Source organism: Setaria viridis, chromosome 1 (assembly GCF_005286985.2).
Source record: "Setaria viridis chromosome 1, Setaria_viridis_v4.0, whole genome shotgun sequence".
NCBI lineage: Eukaryota > Viridiplantae > Streptophyta > Magnoliopsida > Poales > Poaceae > Setaria > Setaria viridis.
This window is the reverse complement of record NC_048263.2, coordinates 35,712,954-35,729,142: the sequence shown is the minus strand read 5'-3', so window position 1 is coordinate 35,729,142 and position 16,189 is coordinate 35,712,954. Positions and strand designations below refer to the sequence as shown.

Below are 16,189 nucleotides of genomic sequence, written 5' to 3'. Positions count from 1 at the left end.
CAAGCTAAAATAATGCATTGATCAAGTCTAATGATGATTTTATCACTATCTTACCAGCACGATACTCTCCTGGAATCAACAACATAATATCTTCTCTTGGGATGCTAGTATGCCATTGCAACTCTTTACCATGAATCACCTTTCGATGTAAAAATAAGAACACGTGATTCGGATAGCGGTATGGTGTCTCCAATATAACATTTTGACTTGTAATTTTTTAAGAAAAAAATATCATTTTGAATAGAGGAAGTTATGTATTAGAGAGAAAAATCAATAAGCTAGCAACATCGATCAACCATGTACTGTCAATTTATATAACTTTCATACTTCGATCGATTAGTTAAATTAAAGAACTCTAATCAACTCGAATTCTAAAACCAACCTGAAACTGAGAGAGAGTGTATTACCATAGAATATCAATATGCAAAGGGAAATCGAGTCAGTTATTTTCCGCTTTTTAATAACAGATGAAACTCGATTGCTTGTTTCTAACGAGTGAACTACCAAGTACCAACCATATGAAACTACCAAAAATAAAGGCTGGAGACCAGCAATGGTAACCCAACAACGATGAGAACAGTCATGCGTCTTGCGTCACGCGTACCAGACGGCCGGGCCCCACCCCAACAGCAACAGGTGTCATGTACGCTGGTCGCCGCACCCGCTGCACCCGCGCGCGACGACTCGTGTAGCCCCATGGCCATGAAGGCGAGACCCAAACGACAAGTCTGACCAAACCTCCCCCGCCCTCTGCTTGCGAGGAAAGAAAGGAAACAGCCGGCTTCCCCGCGGCGGCGGCGCAGGCCCCGTGCCCGCCCCCCTGTCCGCTCGTTGCCCCTCACGCCGAACATCTGAGCCCCGCGTTCCGTGCACGCACACCAAGTGCAAGAACCCCGCGGCCCCCTCGCGAGTCCTCGTCCGTCCGATCCACACCCCGCCCCCCACATCAACGGAGCCGGGCACACCCACCGCAGGCCGCAGCGCCGGCCCCGCACCAGCAAGCAGCGCGCGCGATCGCACGCGACCCTTCCGGCTCGCACTCGTAACCCCCCACCCCCCTCCTCTTCCTCCGACCACCGCGGCGCCGGTGGCCGGATAAGCTAGACCGCCCGGATGGAAGTGCGACGGTTCGTGGGCCGCATCGCGGCGGCGCGGAGGGCGCTCGCGGCGGGGGGCTCGCTGCCCGTCCCGGTGCTGCGGATCACCAACGGCCTGGCGATGATCTCGCTCGTGCTCTCCTCCTGCGACCTGCTCCGCCTCTGCAGCGACAGGGACCGCCCGCTCCGCTTCCCGCTCGGCGGCCGCGAGTTCGCCACCGTGCTCTGCCAGCTCGCCTCCGTCGTGTACCTCCTCAGCCTCTTCGGCGGCCCCTCCTCCGGGCAGCCCAAGGCCCCCGCCAGCGACGACGAGGGGGGCGGCTCCCCACGCCGGGAGCGCGCCGCCGCCACCGACACGCCCGCGCCAATGCATGCCGGCGTGGAGGGCGGGGACGATGAGATCGTCGCCGCCGTGGTGTCCGGGGCGCTGCCGTCGCACCACCTGGAGTCTCGGCTCGGGGACTGCCGCCGCGCGGCCAGGCTGCGGCGGGAGGCGCTCCGGCGGATCACGGGGCGGGGCGTCGAGGGGCTCCCGCTCGACGGGATGGACTACCAGGCCATCCTCGGGCAATGCTGCGAGATGCCCGTCGGGTACGTGCAGGTGCCGGTAGGGGTCGCCGGCCCGCTGCTCCTGGACGGGCGCCAGTACCACGTCCCCATGGCTACCACCGAGGGATGTCTGGTTGCCAGCGTCAACCGCGGGTGCAGGGCCATCGCAGCGTCCGGTGGCGCCGTCAGCGTGCTGCTCCGGGATGCCATGTCTCGCGCGCCCGTCGTCAAGCTGCCATCCGCCAAGAGGGCAGCGGAGCTCAAGTCGTTCGTCGAGGCAGCTGCCAATTTTGAGACACTAGCTTCTGTCTTCAATAGGTAGGCGGTCTTCTCCATATTAGTTATATGTAGATTCTCGTGCTTACTTAAAATGTATACGAAATTGCTTGGCTATTTATATACATGAAGCCTGTGATTAGTGATACTATGATAGTTAAAAAGGTCTTCTTTTGGTGCATCTCTAAGTTTCTTGTGCTGTTTGAGTAGTTCTGATGTTGATGTCCAGAATTTGCATGGCCGCATTAGTATTTTAAGGTCAGGTGATTCCCCACAGAAGCAAGTGTCCTTTTCTTATTTGGTTGATGATAGGATGGAGTCCACAGCTTATTAGCTATGCACTGGGGCAACAGCGGGTTCCTACTATTGTGGTATCAACAGCATTATGGTTCCTTATTTTCCGGGATTCGTTATCGGTTACATGCGAATGATGCCCGTTTATGCTTTCTGAAATGTTGTCCTTGAATTGTCGTGTTGCGTTCACCCAATCGCAGGATATTTGCGAATGGTGGAAATTTATACTTTCTGAAGTGTTGACCTTGAATTGTCGTGTTGCGGTCGTCGAAACCATAGGGAATGCCAATGGTTTGTCGGTCGCGCTGTTTGAACTCATGGCATGTGAGCTCAATGTCATATGGTTCCGTTACTAACTAGTAACTGTCAGTATATCTTCTTAGAACGGCATTTGATCCTAGTAACCGGTTCCGTTCCTTCCTAGCCCTAAATTACTATTGGTTTCAGCAAATTATAAATTATCTTTGGACATTTGTCGTATTATGTTGTTCGAAAGCGCTGGTTAATTGCTAGTTCATGTCACTAGTAACTTTTGATGCTGTTGTTTTGTACACTGGAGGAGCTTTAGGTTATTTTTGGTTTACATTAGTCCATAACTCAGGTTTCCTTATATATGTTGTGGTTCTGTGTTGTTCCAAAATTGAGATCTATGGAGGTTATTTTCTCGATTTTTTTCTTCAAAATTATGGCCATGTGACATCCTATGTACATATTGTACATTAATATTTGTTGCTTGGATAAGCATTCATGGGTAATCTGGTGTTTCTATAACATTTAGTGATTGGCATATCAGGAATGTTGTGTTTTGGTATTTAAATTGCTGCATCTTTAATTAAGAATGAATCTCATTCTTTTTATTGTTCTTCCTCACATTGCTTTATGCCAAATATGTAATTTCATTGCTAAATTTTTTTTATTGACCCATTATCTTTTCCTCCACTTCTCTATATAGACCTTTTTACTTCAGTTTTTCAAAGTTAGTTAAATGGGCGCATGTTCATCTTGTTTGAAGCATAGGTAGTACTGGCTGTTTATTCATCTTATATGCTTATTTTCATTAATGTTGTAGGATGCTGCACAATTTTTCACTCTTGAGGTATATATTGAAACGGTGCATTGCAGGTTTGCACCTTTTGAGGTCGCAGGCAATTTTTATCAATCAAGCTGTGCACTTGAGACTTAGTAATGTTATAATATCATCTGTGGTCGTAGAAGATGACGGGCAACCTGTTTGCATTTGCGCGGTTGTTCCTATGACATTTGCTGATTTAGTACTTCCTTTAGAAGACTGTTTTTTTTATGAAGCCTAGCTGCTGAGATTTCCACTGTTAGGAGTTTTTCATATGTTATCATACTATTTTCATATCATACTTTCAATTCTGCATGAATCATATGCATGGTTGTATGAGGGACACGTCCCTTCGACAATTATTCAAAAGGAAAAGGGGGATAATTATTTTCTTGTTTAATTGTGCACTCTTGTTTAGTTGTTTGCATCCTTCCAATATTGATGTGTCCCATTTCTTCCCAATACATTTAATATAAAATATACTATCTTTATCAGATAGAGGTGACATCCAAATTATTTGATGTCCACAGGTCTAGCAGATTTGGGAGGCTTCAGGGTATTCGGTGTGCACTAGGTGGTAGGAACCTTTACATTAGGTTCACTTGTAGTACTGGAGATGCTATGGGAATGAATATGGTGTCAAAAGGTGTTGAGAATGTTTTGGGCTACCTGCAGAATGATTTCCCCGACATGAATCTCATCAGCTTATCTGGTTCGATTCTTACCTTCTGTTATGGCAAAGAAAAGCTAATTTTGCACTCTTTTCAGTAAAGCTAGCATATCATTTTATCAGACAACTAAACACAATGTCAGTTTGAACTCCTAAGTAATGTTACATATGAATTGCTGAAGGAAGTGTTTCATCGATGAGTGGAAAATACATATTTTTTTGTTGGTTGGTTATGTGCCAGTGTCACCTAAGAACGGAAAGTATATTTCACCAGATTGTTTGAAGCTTTCATTTTGCTGTCGCTCTCTGGAGCTCAAGAGTATAATACAAACTGCTCTTCTCACGAGGCAGTAGTGAGTGTGCTAGTTTGCATCCGACTCGGAGCGAACTTGTTCTGAGGCTGAGCATACCACGTTTTCTTATTCATGCAACTGTAACTTAAGGAGAGTATGTTTCTGTACCACATTGCTCTGAATCCAAAATCTTCATGTTGCTATCTATATTTTCCTATCCACTCTCTAAAGCTCAATTGTAAATGACAAACTTTTTTGCTTATAGTAAAACAGTAGTGAGTTTACTAGTTTTCATCTGACATGGAACAAACAAGTTGTAATCATCTTGAGCTCATCAGCATTTTTTCCCCTGTCATGGTACGCACACTGACGATTTTTTTTTTAAAAAAAATACCAGGTAACTATTGTTCAGACAAAAAGCCCACAGCTGTCAACTGGATAGAAGGTCGTGGAAAATCTGTTGTTTGTGAGGCTACAATCAAAGGAGGGGTTGTGCAGAATGTTCTTAAGACCACTGTGCAAAAACTTATCGAGCTTAACATTATCAAAAATCTTGCTGGATCAGCTTTAGCAGGAGCTCTGGGAGGTTTCAATGCCCATGCAAGCAATATCGTAACTGCCCTATTCATTGCTACAGGGCAGGATCCTGCACAAAATGTTGAAAGCTCACAATGCATCACCATGTTGGAGGCGGTGAATGATGGAGATGATCTTCACATCTCTGTGACCATGCCTTCCATTGAGGTACTATGATTTAGTATGTGCTGTGTGTTAGGTTATAGCACAATCTACATTAGTATAAAGTTTCATTAGGATTACGAAATCATTGTTTGTCTTGATAATCATTCCATGTTAATAGGGTTCACACTTTTCTCAGGTAGGTACTATTGGGGGTGGCACTTGCCTTGCCTCACAGGCCGCTTGTCTGAACCTGCTTGGTGTGAGGGGTCCGAATCGTGACTCACCCGGGGCAAATGCTAAGGTTCTGGCTACCATTGTCGCGGGCAGCGTTCTCGCGGGCGAGCTCTCTCTTCTGGCGGCCCTTTCTGCTGGCCAGCTTGTCAAGAGCCACATGAAGTACAACCGATCAAGCAAAGGTGTTGCGAGTGCTGCTTCTTGAGCATATATAAAGCAGCTCTATTGGATCTTCCAATGCTCCAAGTGACATGTTTAGACAGCAATCGCCCATGTGAGATCGTTGAAAAGCAAATCAGATAAGTTGAGATCGATTGTACAGAGGGCTGATAAGCGAGCAGGTCCTAACAGCAAGCGAAACCTGTTCCGACTGTTCTGTTAACATTATGTTGAAGAAAGCACCTGACAGATTATGCAGCTTCTGACTGTAACTTTTGTTTGTAACCGTTCAAACATTTAGCTCCTTTTTCTCTTTTCTTTGGATAGCGGAAGATCAGATTAATTCTCTGTTCCTTTTTGTGCAGTATAGTAATTTGCCTGTTATGTTTACAGCGTGAGAATTGTTGTGTTGTGCATTCTCTGCTCGATATCTGCCTTTTTGCTTACACCCCCGATTCTCAAGCTTCCAGACGCTGGTTTCCTGAAATGGTTGTTCTACCTGTTGTTTTACATGTTGATGTTAGTGGGGCGCTAATGGAGTTAACAGAAGTGCCTCCTGTTGCCACTTGCGAGAAACGGATTTCAATAGGGGAAATTAAACATGGTCCAATTCATTCAGCTCACAGAATTCAAGCCGAACATATATTCCGATACTTGCTGTCGTCGTCAACAAATATACTCCCCCACTTCTCAGTGCCCATGTTCCTTCTCAAGCAGCACAAAGAGCAAGTTGAGCGATTCTTCTGCTTCTTTTCCTTTCCTTTAGAAAAGAAAAAATAAAGATAAAGTGACCAGGAGTGCACGTAACTTCAAGAGACGCCGAAAGGTGGAATAAATCGAGCCAGTCAGGCTCAATCAGATCCATCTGCAAGCAAGAATTTCCATGCCGTTCCTCCAGAAGCAACTATGCTCACCACCACACCCTTCCAAAGCTCGAATCGCATAACGGCCCATGTGGACTCAATCGGGCCTTTTTCCTTGCATGACACCAAAAGGAGCTCGCAGCGCTCTAATTGGCAAAGTGCAGCCCAACAAAGCTAGCCCCCACCGTTCACAATTTCTTTTGTTCCACACCAAACTGCGCTCGTATTTCGCCGTCAGAATCATTTCATCTCCAGTTGCAACTGTTTGTGCGAATGCGACAGCCGAACGTTCAGCGCCCCAAACTACTATAGGATGGATCAGGCATCATCAGACGAGCAGAGCGGCGGCAAGGAAAAACAGCCGTCACTTGACGCGACGGGGCGCGAGCGACCGCGGGCGGGCGCGCCTCCCCCCGGCACCGTCACGTGGCCGCGCGGCCCGCCTCGGCTCTCGGCGCTGGCCCACGGCCCATGGCAGCATCATCAAAGATTCGACGCGACGTCTCCCGGGCATGGTGCCAGTGCAGCGGTTTGCGGGGGCCGCTTCCCACGTGTGCGCGCGGCCCCTCCGCACGGCCCGCTCGCCTTCCCACGTGGCCGCCGCGGGCCCCACCCTGGCCTGCATGCCGCATCGGCGCATCGCAAGCGAGAGCGAGCTGGTGGTGCAACCGGCTGCTACTCCCCCGGTCGACACGTGTCTTCCTTGGCTTCGCCTTAACAGCGTGGCGCATAATTGCATGTTCTTTTTCCCTTTTATCATCTGCTGGACTTTCTTTGGCGGGGCATCCTCAGCTAGATTAGCTACTCCAATGTGTTATGCATATACAATATGCATTATTGCAAATAAAAGTATAAGACTGAAAGTAAATTATTGATCAAAGTCCTGATGAACAAGCAGCAATAATTATACAATGCTATGATGCTAAATTAACATTGACATCTCGGAGAGGGAAACCCTGCAAATGGGCTTAGCCATAGCACACTAGCTTTCTACTAATTGCAAGTTGCAAAATAATGCGGCCTCTGATTGTGGCCGGATTACATGCACCTAGCCTCGATTAGGTCATCGCAGATTAAGACCGGCCGGCCGACGGCGCCGGCAGACAACTGGGCGAGCGCATCACATATCATCCCGATCCAGTCCCATCCGATAAAGCAACGGCCGACAAGAGACTGCATAATGACAGGTCATTAATAATTAATCGCCAAAGTCAGACGCCCCCCTCAATCAATATTTTTTTAAAAAGAGAGAGAGAGAGAGAGAGAACATTATCATCCCTGTCGACATGCACGGCGGCGGCGGGCGCCATGGACGGCCGATCGGAGGAGGGAGCGAGCAAGCTCATCGCCGGCTGCCGCTGAGGATCGGAGCCCGGCCGTCGGTCGCTGGAGATCGCAAGGCGACAAGCGCGGGGGACGAGCACATGCCCGGCGACGGGACAGCGCGCCGCTCAGGGGGATTATCTTAATCCCCGGCTAATCTAATCTAATCGCGCCTCCCCCCACTTGCATGCGCGCTACTTTAATCCGTCTTTAGCCCGCCACTGATTTTCAATTAGCCGGCCGGCCGGCCATCGGATGCTTTGCTTCACTGTAATCAATCAGCAGCAGCCAAGCTCCTATTAATTTAATCAAGTACGGGAGCTAGTTTAATAATCTCTTGCTGGCCTGTCCCTCCGATCCGAGCTGATCGAGATGAGCTATGACTATGAGCTAGCGCACGCAATGCGCCTCGCCAAAATGAAATTCAGATTCGCTTCGATCGAGTAAAGCCGGCGTTTTTATAAGCATATTGTGAGTGACGACGTCCTTGATCCGGCGAAGTAATTGTCCCAAAACGGATCGTGTTCTTTCCTCCCGAAACGATCCGAATCCGGCCGTGATGTCAGTAGTTAATAATTAATGAACCATTTATATTTGCATCTAGTACAAATTCTCTGCTTGAGCATGCAAGCACGTACGGAAGGAATCGATCGGGTGTCGAGAGGAAAAAAAGATGGGAGAAAGCTATGAGTTTCGCCTTTCCAAAGACCATTATTCTGAATCACAAGCTAGTGATCGCTTTCTGGGCTGGCTAAACCGGAGAGGCATCATGACAAGCTTTTCTTGATGTTTTCGTTGATTATTACTCATCAGCACTGCAAGCTAGCTATAGCTGCTTTAGGAACGGTGAGGCAGACAGTCTGTAAAGAAATGGGCTTCCCGGCCTGAGATTGAGGTCGTGATTATATTGGGATGACCTAACAGGGCAACATCCCAGATTGCAAAAAGCAATAACTCATTGCTCAACTAGGGAAGGAGATTATGTAAACTATGTGTTGAACTCCTCGGTATAGTATTCTTTGTGGTATATCCATATCTGAGCCAGAATAATGCTTGCTAGTGGGCATATTTCCAGAAATAGTTAGTTCGTCTAATATTTCAGATTCTATTTGAAATATATATATATATATAGATATATATAGATATAGATATAGATAGATAGATAGATAGACACACGGTACAAGGCCCGGTTTGTATTATGTAACCAATTGGATAAATAACACAATATTAATTCAAGCTGTTCGATCATGCGACGGATAGATTGTAATCTTGATAAAGCAGCCAAGCAATCATTCGTCAGAAGAAAGAAACCAAGACTTTTTTTAAACAGGCAGAGGATCGAGGCAAAACTTAAATTAGGAACATCACCAGTGAATTAGCTGCACGACTGCATCTCTGACTGATGATACAGTTATAAAGGTGTGCAGGACCTTTGCCACATGCTAGATTGATCTGTTCACAGCATGGCAGCATGCATCTGGACTGGTAACCTATACACCCACTTGGGGGGCCTATTTTTCTCTAATCAATCGCGCGCACTACGACATTAGTACCTGGCTCGATCCGACTGATCAGGATTTGCATTAGTGACTGATGAGGATTTGCATTAGTTATCATTTCTTGTGGAATTGAGTAATTTAATTACAGAGAGAGATTAAATATAACTTGCGCCTGGCATGCAGTAGCGTGCGGGACATCATGGTAACATGCATTATTCTGTGTGATACGTCAGTTTTCCCGAATTTTATTGGCGCACCGTACGCACAATCATCAGTAGATCGCTGAGCAGCTATACAGCCTATAGATATATCCATTTTGGGAGCGACTATGCGTTCGTATAATCTATATATTGTCGCACAGACGCCAGGTAACTTTAGATATTTGTAGCTAGCAACTTGTTATATAAGACTCCTTCAATTTGTTACGTTCTTCCATGCATCTTATTCAACGTATGTGCTGCAACTAGCAGTCATGTTTTCTTATCGTTAACCGTTTGCTCATTGAACTAACTAGAGTTCGTTACATCTTCCAGCGACAAAAGTATGCGTTGAATACATGAACCAACACGTCGCTTTTGAATTGGAATTTTGGAATAATATACATGCTCTAACGAAGGTGTCTACGAAGGCTATGACGATATACTCCAAAAATGACTCTTAATTAGGTCATGCCTTTATCCATGCATCCAAGTAGTTGACTTACAACTAACTGAGATAGCTCATCATACGCTAAACTAAAAATCCTGTTGCACACCGTCAGGTCGTCTCTCTTCCTTCCCATGCGCATAAAAAAAATAGGCATCTCAGTACTGGAAAACTCAGCATTCGTCCAAAGACTTAGTACCTATTGCATTTTAGCCCGGTACTAATGTGAGCATTAGCACCGGGTCTAACGGCTAGTCCCCAAGGAGCCCCTCATGACCCCCTTTAGTACCGGGTGAAGGCTTTACCCAGTACTAAAGGTCACCCATTAGTATCGGTTGAAGCCTCCAACCGGTACTAAAGTGCCTGAGGACCTTTAGTACCGGGTGGAGACTTCACCCGGTACTAATGACCTTTAGTACCGGGTGAAGTCTCCAATCGGTACTAAAGGGGTACCTCCCCTCACGCGTCAGCCCCCCTTCTCTCTCCCACCCCATGCTCACCCCCCTCCCCACACGTACTTATCCGCTCGTCCCCTTCATCCAGACTCTCACCCGCGCCTCTCTCTCTTCTTCTCCCCGTTGAATCCCCTCTCTCCCCCACACAGATCGATCCCCTCACCACCCCCCTCCTCCTCCCGCCGCTCGCCCCTCACCTCTTACATGTGGCGAGGAGCGGAAGCAAGAAGGGAGGGCGCAGCGAGGCGGCGGAGCGTCGGCAGGTGTGGCGGAGCAAGGAGCGCGTGGATTTTGGAGTAGTGGCTACCTCTCCCTCAGATCTAGCGGTGGCGGCAACCGGCGGGCTGAGGAGCAGTGGCGGTGGCTGAGCAGCGTAAGTACGCTACCTCCCTCCCTCTCTCTTTGGTGCGGGGCTTAGGTGTTGTGCGGCCGGGGCGGACGGCGGCAGGGTGCGGCCGAGACTCCGATCGGTGAATTTCTTTTTTTTATTTTTTAATACCCCTTTAGTACCGGTTATTTGACCTGGTACTAAAGGCCCCCCTTTAGTATCGAAATAGCAATACCGGTTACACAACCTGCGCTTTCCAACAGTATCTCTCTCTACTCTAAACATTGATGGTAGACCTGTACACGTAGGGCTTCCCTGATCAGCTGCTATAGTTTAGTTGTTTTCTACTTGACCTAATGACGAACCAGCAGGGGAACGAATAACAATCAAGCAAAAGCATCACGCAGCCTATATACAATGCACACAGCACCAACCACCAACTGTACAGCGAGGAGAGAATTAGGTCATGGCATGGAAGGCGTAATTTGTCGCCACACGCCAGGGGCCGTCACATCAAGGGGGCTTCCAAGTGTAGGGGACGGAATTGGCCGGGCCTCTCGCTCTCGGTAGCCCCCAATTATATACTCCCCCGGATAACATAATCATGGGGCTTCAACACATAAACAAATGGGGTTTAGTTGAGGAAACCAACACCGTCAGACCTCATCGGTCAGTATCCTAACGCTTTTGCAGGAGGAACTGCTAGGTGATGCTCAATATTTTACTGCCAGAGCCAGCCAGCGCACTGGAATGAAAGATCGTCCATTCCGTTCCCACGCTTTTGTCCACCACCCATGCAATCTTTTGCTCGATCTGTTAGCAAACTTTTGCTCCTCGGCCTAGCTCTTGTTCGCTCTGTTGTCCCGTACCAAACCATTGAATTCAGCTGCACGATTGCACACACAACTCTATAGTTTAATCCTTGTGCTGCAACTGCAAGGCAACAAAGAGCTCGAGATCGAGAAAGGACGCGCATGAGGTCACGAGCTGTTTGGACCGGAGGTAGCTTAACAAATCAACAATCACTCTGCAGGGAGCTGGTTGCAAAGGATAATGTAAGTTTTGAGCTCATCTGATCTCACCCACCCAAGAACAATCCACAAAGTATAAGCACACAACGAAGATGACAACGGCGACCTGGATAGCACCAAGGAAACTAGGGGTGTTTGAATCCGTGGACTAATTTTTAGTTCAGGTTATATCGGATGTTTGATACCAGTTAAAATAATTAAACATGAACTAATTATAAAATTAATTGTATAAGCCGTGGCTAATTCGCAAGACGAATCCATTGAGCCTAATTAATCCATGATTAACACATATTTACTGTAGCATCACATGATCAAATCATGAACTATTAGATTTAATAGATTTATCTCGCGAATTAATCTTCATTTATACAATTAATTTTACAATTAATCTATATTTAATATTTCTAATTAGTACCTAACCTTCGACGTGAGATTAACTAGTTCTATCTTCCGTACTCCTCCCATATAAACAATCCAGACGTCGCTGTTGGCGTTTTGACTTGCCGCGCTCCCGGCGGTTTACATGCAATAACTCTCCGCATGCGGAGCGGCCCGGCCGGGGGCTTTATTGGCAGAGGACGTACCGACACGGATCGCCGTTTTGTTTAATCGGTGATGAGAGCGTACGTACTTACGTACGTGCTCCTGCCTTGCTGTGCTGTGTGCTGTGCAGGATTAAAATACTGACGCGCATGCATGCATGTGTGAGACCGAGAGGGTCAGTGGGTGGGTGTGGGTGTGTAGGCTGTAGCTACTAGGATCGTCGATCAGAGGAGAGAGCGTGCAGTGCAGTGGCGATGATGTGATGTGATGTGATGCGCGCGCTTTAACGTCGCTTGTGGCGGCAGGAAGCAGGGGCCATGGATATGCGGCGATCATCGATGGGGTGCGAGACGAGACATGGCGGCATGGCGCGGGAGCGGGGAGGAAGACGACATGCATGCATGCGGGCGCCGGGCGGGGCGGTGCAATTGATCGGAGAGAGAGTGAGAGGAGGTGTCCCAACTCACAAGTGGAGTTGCTGCAGCAGCTCGAATGCTCGATGATACAGTACATCATATAGCGCGGCGCCCCTTACAGCTAGCTCGCATTGCTGCTTTTGGTTGCAGGAGGGAATGGGAGGACGCTGGACGGAGGGATAAGGGGTGATCTCGGAGGCCGGGAAGGTGGTCTGAACGAACTACGGGCTATCGCAAACGATTTTAGGTAAACTAACGTTGATATTATATCACCGTTGGTTGTAAAGGAAATGGCGTTGTAGGAGGTGAAAATCGGCCATAAAAATTATCATCACCGTCGATTTGTATTACGAACCGGCGGTGATAGTTGGCTCGGATACGAAATTTTCACCAACTTCAATATTGAGAACAACTCGTGTGCGGCCCCATGCCCACCCATCTCGCGCACCCTCTCTCTTGGGCCACGACGGAATATCCTCCCCACCCACCCTCTTCTCTCACCTCTCGCCCTCTCCACTCCACCCTCCCCACTGGTCGAACCTCTCCGTTCCACCCTCCCAGCCAGCCGTATCTCGCCCTCCACCCTCCTCGCCGGCCGGATCTCCCCTCTGCTACCCCCTCCCCTCCGCTCGCCCTGGCCTCACTGGCAGCGGGGCGAGGTGCGGGAGTAGGACTCGGGGCTCGGCGGCACAGGGCAGCGCGTGTGGGAGCGGCGGTGGCGCAGGGTAGCAGCATGGGGGAGCGACGGCGGCAGGGTGGCTGCCCAGATTTGCCTCTCTCCTCCCTGCCAGGTCTAGCCGGTGTAGGGGTCGAGGCGCGGCGGCGGGTGAGGACCGGCGGCGCAGTAGGCTGACATGGGCACGACGAGGACCGGCAGCGACGACGAGTGAGGACCGGCGGCGCAGCGAGGTGACATGGACATGAGTAAGGCACCTTCCTCCCCCCTCTCTCTTTACCCTCCTCTCCCTCCCTCTCTCTCTGGTCGAGGGGGCGTCGAGGCTCCACGCGGTGGCGGTGCGCAGCGGGGCGGCTGCGGTGGCGGCGCGCGGTGGGGCTGGGGTCGGCCTTTTTTGGAAGGGTATCACCGCCGGTTCTAGAACCAACGGTGATGGGTAACTCCATCACTGCCGTCTTTTATATGACGGATACAAAACTGACGGGGAAGAACATTTTAGAGATGAGGGTGATAAAGTAGTGTGGAGTAGTGGAAGCTCGAAGCCATCGAAGGCAACGAGGCTCAGCTCGATGATGGCGGCCGGAGTGAGAGGGAGATCACATCATCTCACGTGATAGAGGGGCCAGAGCAGCGTGTGCGTCGCGGTGCATCGCATGGGCGTAATTGCCGCGCGCGTGAGCCGATGGATGGATCCGTCGATAGATCGCGAATGATTTGCTATCAAATCGCGGGTGGGCGGGGCGGGACGGGCGAGCTGCGCCGCGGGTACTCCACGCGCCCGGCGCCACCACCACGTGTCTGACAGCTGTACGGCGGGGCAGCGGCCCGCGCTCCTTGCTTTGACTGCCAAAAACCAAAACCAAACCCCTTGACCGCACGTGAGCGCGCTCGATCCACCCGGCCCGGGCCAACGTGCCCCCTGGCCGTCGATCGAGCGGTTCCCTGCTTGACGATGTTCGTTCTCTCTGCTTGCCTCTCAATTTCTCATGCAATCGCAGTATAGATCCTGTGCTGTGGCGATTTGCATTCGGCCCTTGATCGAGGGCGATACGTATAGATTGTGTTCTTAATTGCCCGTTGACCCGTCGAGTAGTAATCTCACTGCAGCACTGCAGGACCTCTGTGAACAGTAGTAATTGCCTTGCAACGGCACAGAAGATACGAATCTCGGAGTAAAAAAGTGTTACGATGTCAATGTCCTCTTTGGAAGGGAGAAGAAACAAGAAAGAGTAAACCACAGAGAGAAGTAAACGAGGAGAGTCCAAGACATCCCTATCATGGACTGAGCTTCAAGCGTACTTCATCCTCTCGCTCGGCTGCTCGCGAGCCACTGCACGGCGACTCGAGAGTCCTCACGCACCCTCGTTTATTTGTCGCCACCCGATCATTATTTGTTGGCGATTGCGGCCGTATATTAATAAAACCCACGCAGCTGCGTCTCGAGATCCAGCCAATCAGGGCCTAGTCATTCAAATTTGTTTCGCTCTGTGCGTCACATGATAATGACTCGCGGCTTAAATAATGGCCGCAGTGTCAGCCTGTCAGGCCCAGCAAGGTGCCAAGGTCAGCCATGTCCACCCAGGAAAGCTCGATCACAAATTGGAAATCCCTGGTTTCCTTTGTGCCCGATTTTCATATTGGCTGATGGGACCCCGGGCACTGACACTGCCATACTGCCATGTAAAGAGAGCAACCCAGCTGATGATACAGGTATCTTGGGGAGTTTGATCTTTAGTCCGGACTAAAATTCATGTCACATCGAATATTTGAAGGTTAATAGGAGAACTAAACATGAGCTAATCTAATTACACAGATGGAGGCTAGTTCACGAGACGAATCTATTAAGCCTAATTAATCCATCATTAGCCCATGTTTACTGTAGCATCACATTGTCAAATCATGGACTAATTAGGCTTAATAGATTCGTCTCGCAAATTAGTCTCCATTTGTGCAATTGGTTTTGTAATTAGCCTATGTTTAATATTCCTAATTAGTATCTAAATATTCGATGTGACAGGAATTTTAGGAGGGCTAAAGAAACAAACACCCCCTTTGTCCTTTTTTTTCCCTTCAACACAACGCATCTAGCCTAATGGTTAGAGCACCTGAGTAACACTCAGCAGATCTAGGTTCGATTCCTCGTAGAAACAAAATAAACTGGTTGGAATTAAAAAAATTATAAAAAATAGGTTGGGGCTTCCCCGGCTGACTTTGACCCTCTAAATTTGAGTCACCATCATGCGAGGTCTATCATATTTGAATGTAGGTAGAATCGAATTAAACGGGTTTGGAATAAAAAATTATAAAAAATAGGTAGGAGCTCCAAAACTACAGGAGTCAAAGTTAGCTGTCTCTTTACCTTAACTACGAGAAATGTCTCGTGAGTCATGACCAAAGTGTACCATCAAACTAAATATTCGACGTAGAGAAAGTACAAAATTTGTGAGCTAGTATAATAGTACGATTGGTTAGTTGATGACGACCTTGCTGTTAGCACCGGCATGATCATTGGGTCTATCATATTTTGAATGCACGTAGAAACGAATTAAACGGGTTTGGAATAAAAAAATTATAAAAAAAAAGTAGGCAGGAGCTCCAAAACTATACGAGTCAAAGTTAACCGTCTCTTTACCATAGCTACGAGAAATGTCTCGTGAGTCATGACCAAAGTGTACCATCAAACTAAATATATTCGACCGTATAGAAAGTATAACATTTGTGAGCTAGTATAATAATACGATTGATTAGTTGATGGCGATCTCGCTGTTAGCACCGGCATGATCATTGGATAACCGGTGCGGTTGGAATAATGGATCGCGCGCCCAACCGCAGCGCCACATCATTGGAGTATCAATAGGTACGGGTGGGGTGCAAGGATGATCACACGCATGGAACGCGAGGCTCTCTCCGAGACTCCGAGTCCCTGTTTTAAACACGTGCACGCGTACGTCACCACCCAACTGCAACTCCCGTGCTAAATCGGCCTGTACAACCGGACTCCTCGTGGTTTTACGCGTGCGCAACGTCCTTGTTATATAGCCCCGTCGTGTTCTTCCCGATCCTCCTTGCTTGAATGTCTGTACTTGCG

General features: G+C 48.5%; 1 protein-coding gene across 1 annotated transcript; it reads left to right on the top strand.

The window, feature by feature from the left end:
- The first annotated feature begins 759 nt into the window (after positions 1-759).
- On the top strand, positions 760-5,712 carry LOC117863085 (3-hydroxy-3-methylglutaryl-coenzyme A reductase 1). The gene is made up of 4 exons (XM_034746674.2): positions 760-1,964; positions 3,816-3,997; positions 4,646-4,992; positions 5,126-5,712. Exons 1-4 carry the CDS (start codon positions 1,114-1,116, stop codon positions 5,366-5,368), a joined length of 1,623 nt encoding a protein of 540 aa, XP_034602565.1. The 5' UTR covers positions 760-1,113; the 3' UTR covers positions 5,369-5,712.
- The last annotated feature ends 10,477 nt before the right edge of the window (positions 5,713-16,189 follow it).

Excerpts from the sequence above, each read along its gene's own strand:
- LOC117863085 (XM_034746674.2), top strand. The coding sequence starts at position 1,114 with ATGGAAGTGCGACGGTTCGTGGGCCGCATCGCGGCGGCGCGGAGGGCG. Across the intron at positions 1,965-3,815 it reads CTAGCTTCTGTCTTCAATAG|GTCTAGCAGATTTGGGAGGC; the intron begins GTAGGCGGTCTT and ends TGATGTCCACAG. Across the intron at positions 3,998-4,645 it reads GAATCTCATCAGCTTATCTG|GTAACTATTGTTCAGACAAA; the intron begins GTTCGATTCTTA and ends AAAAAATACCAG.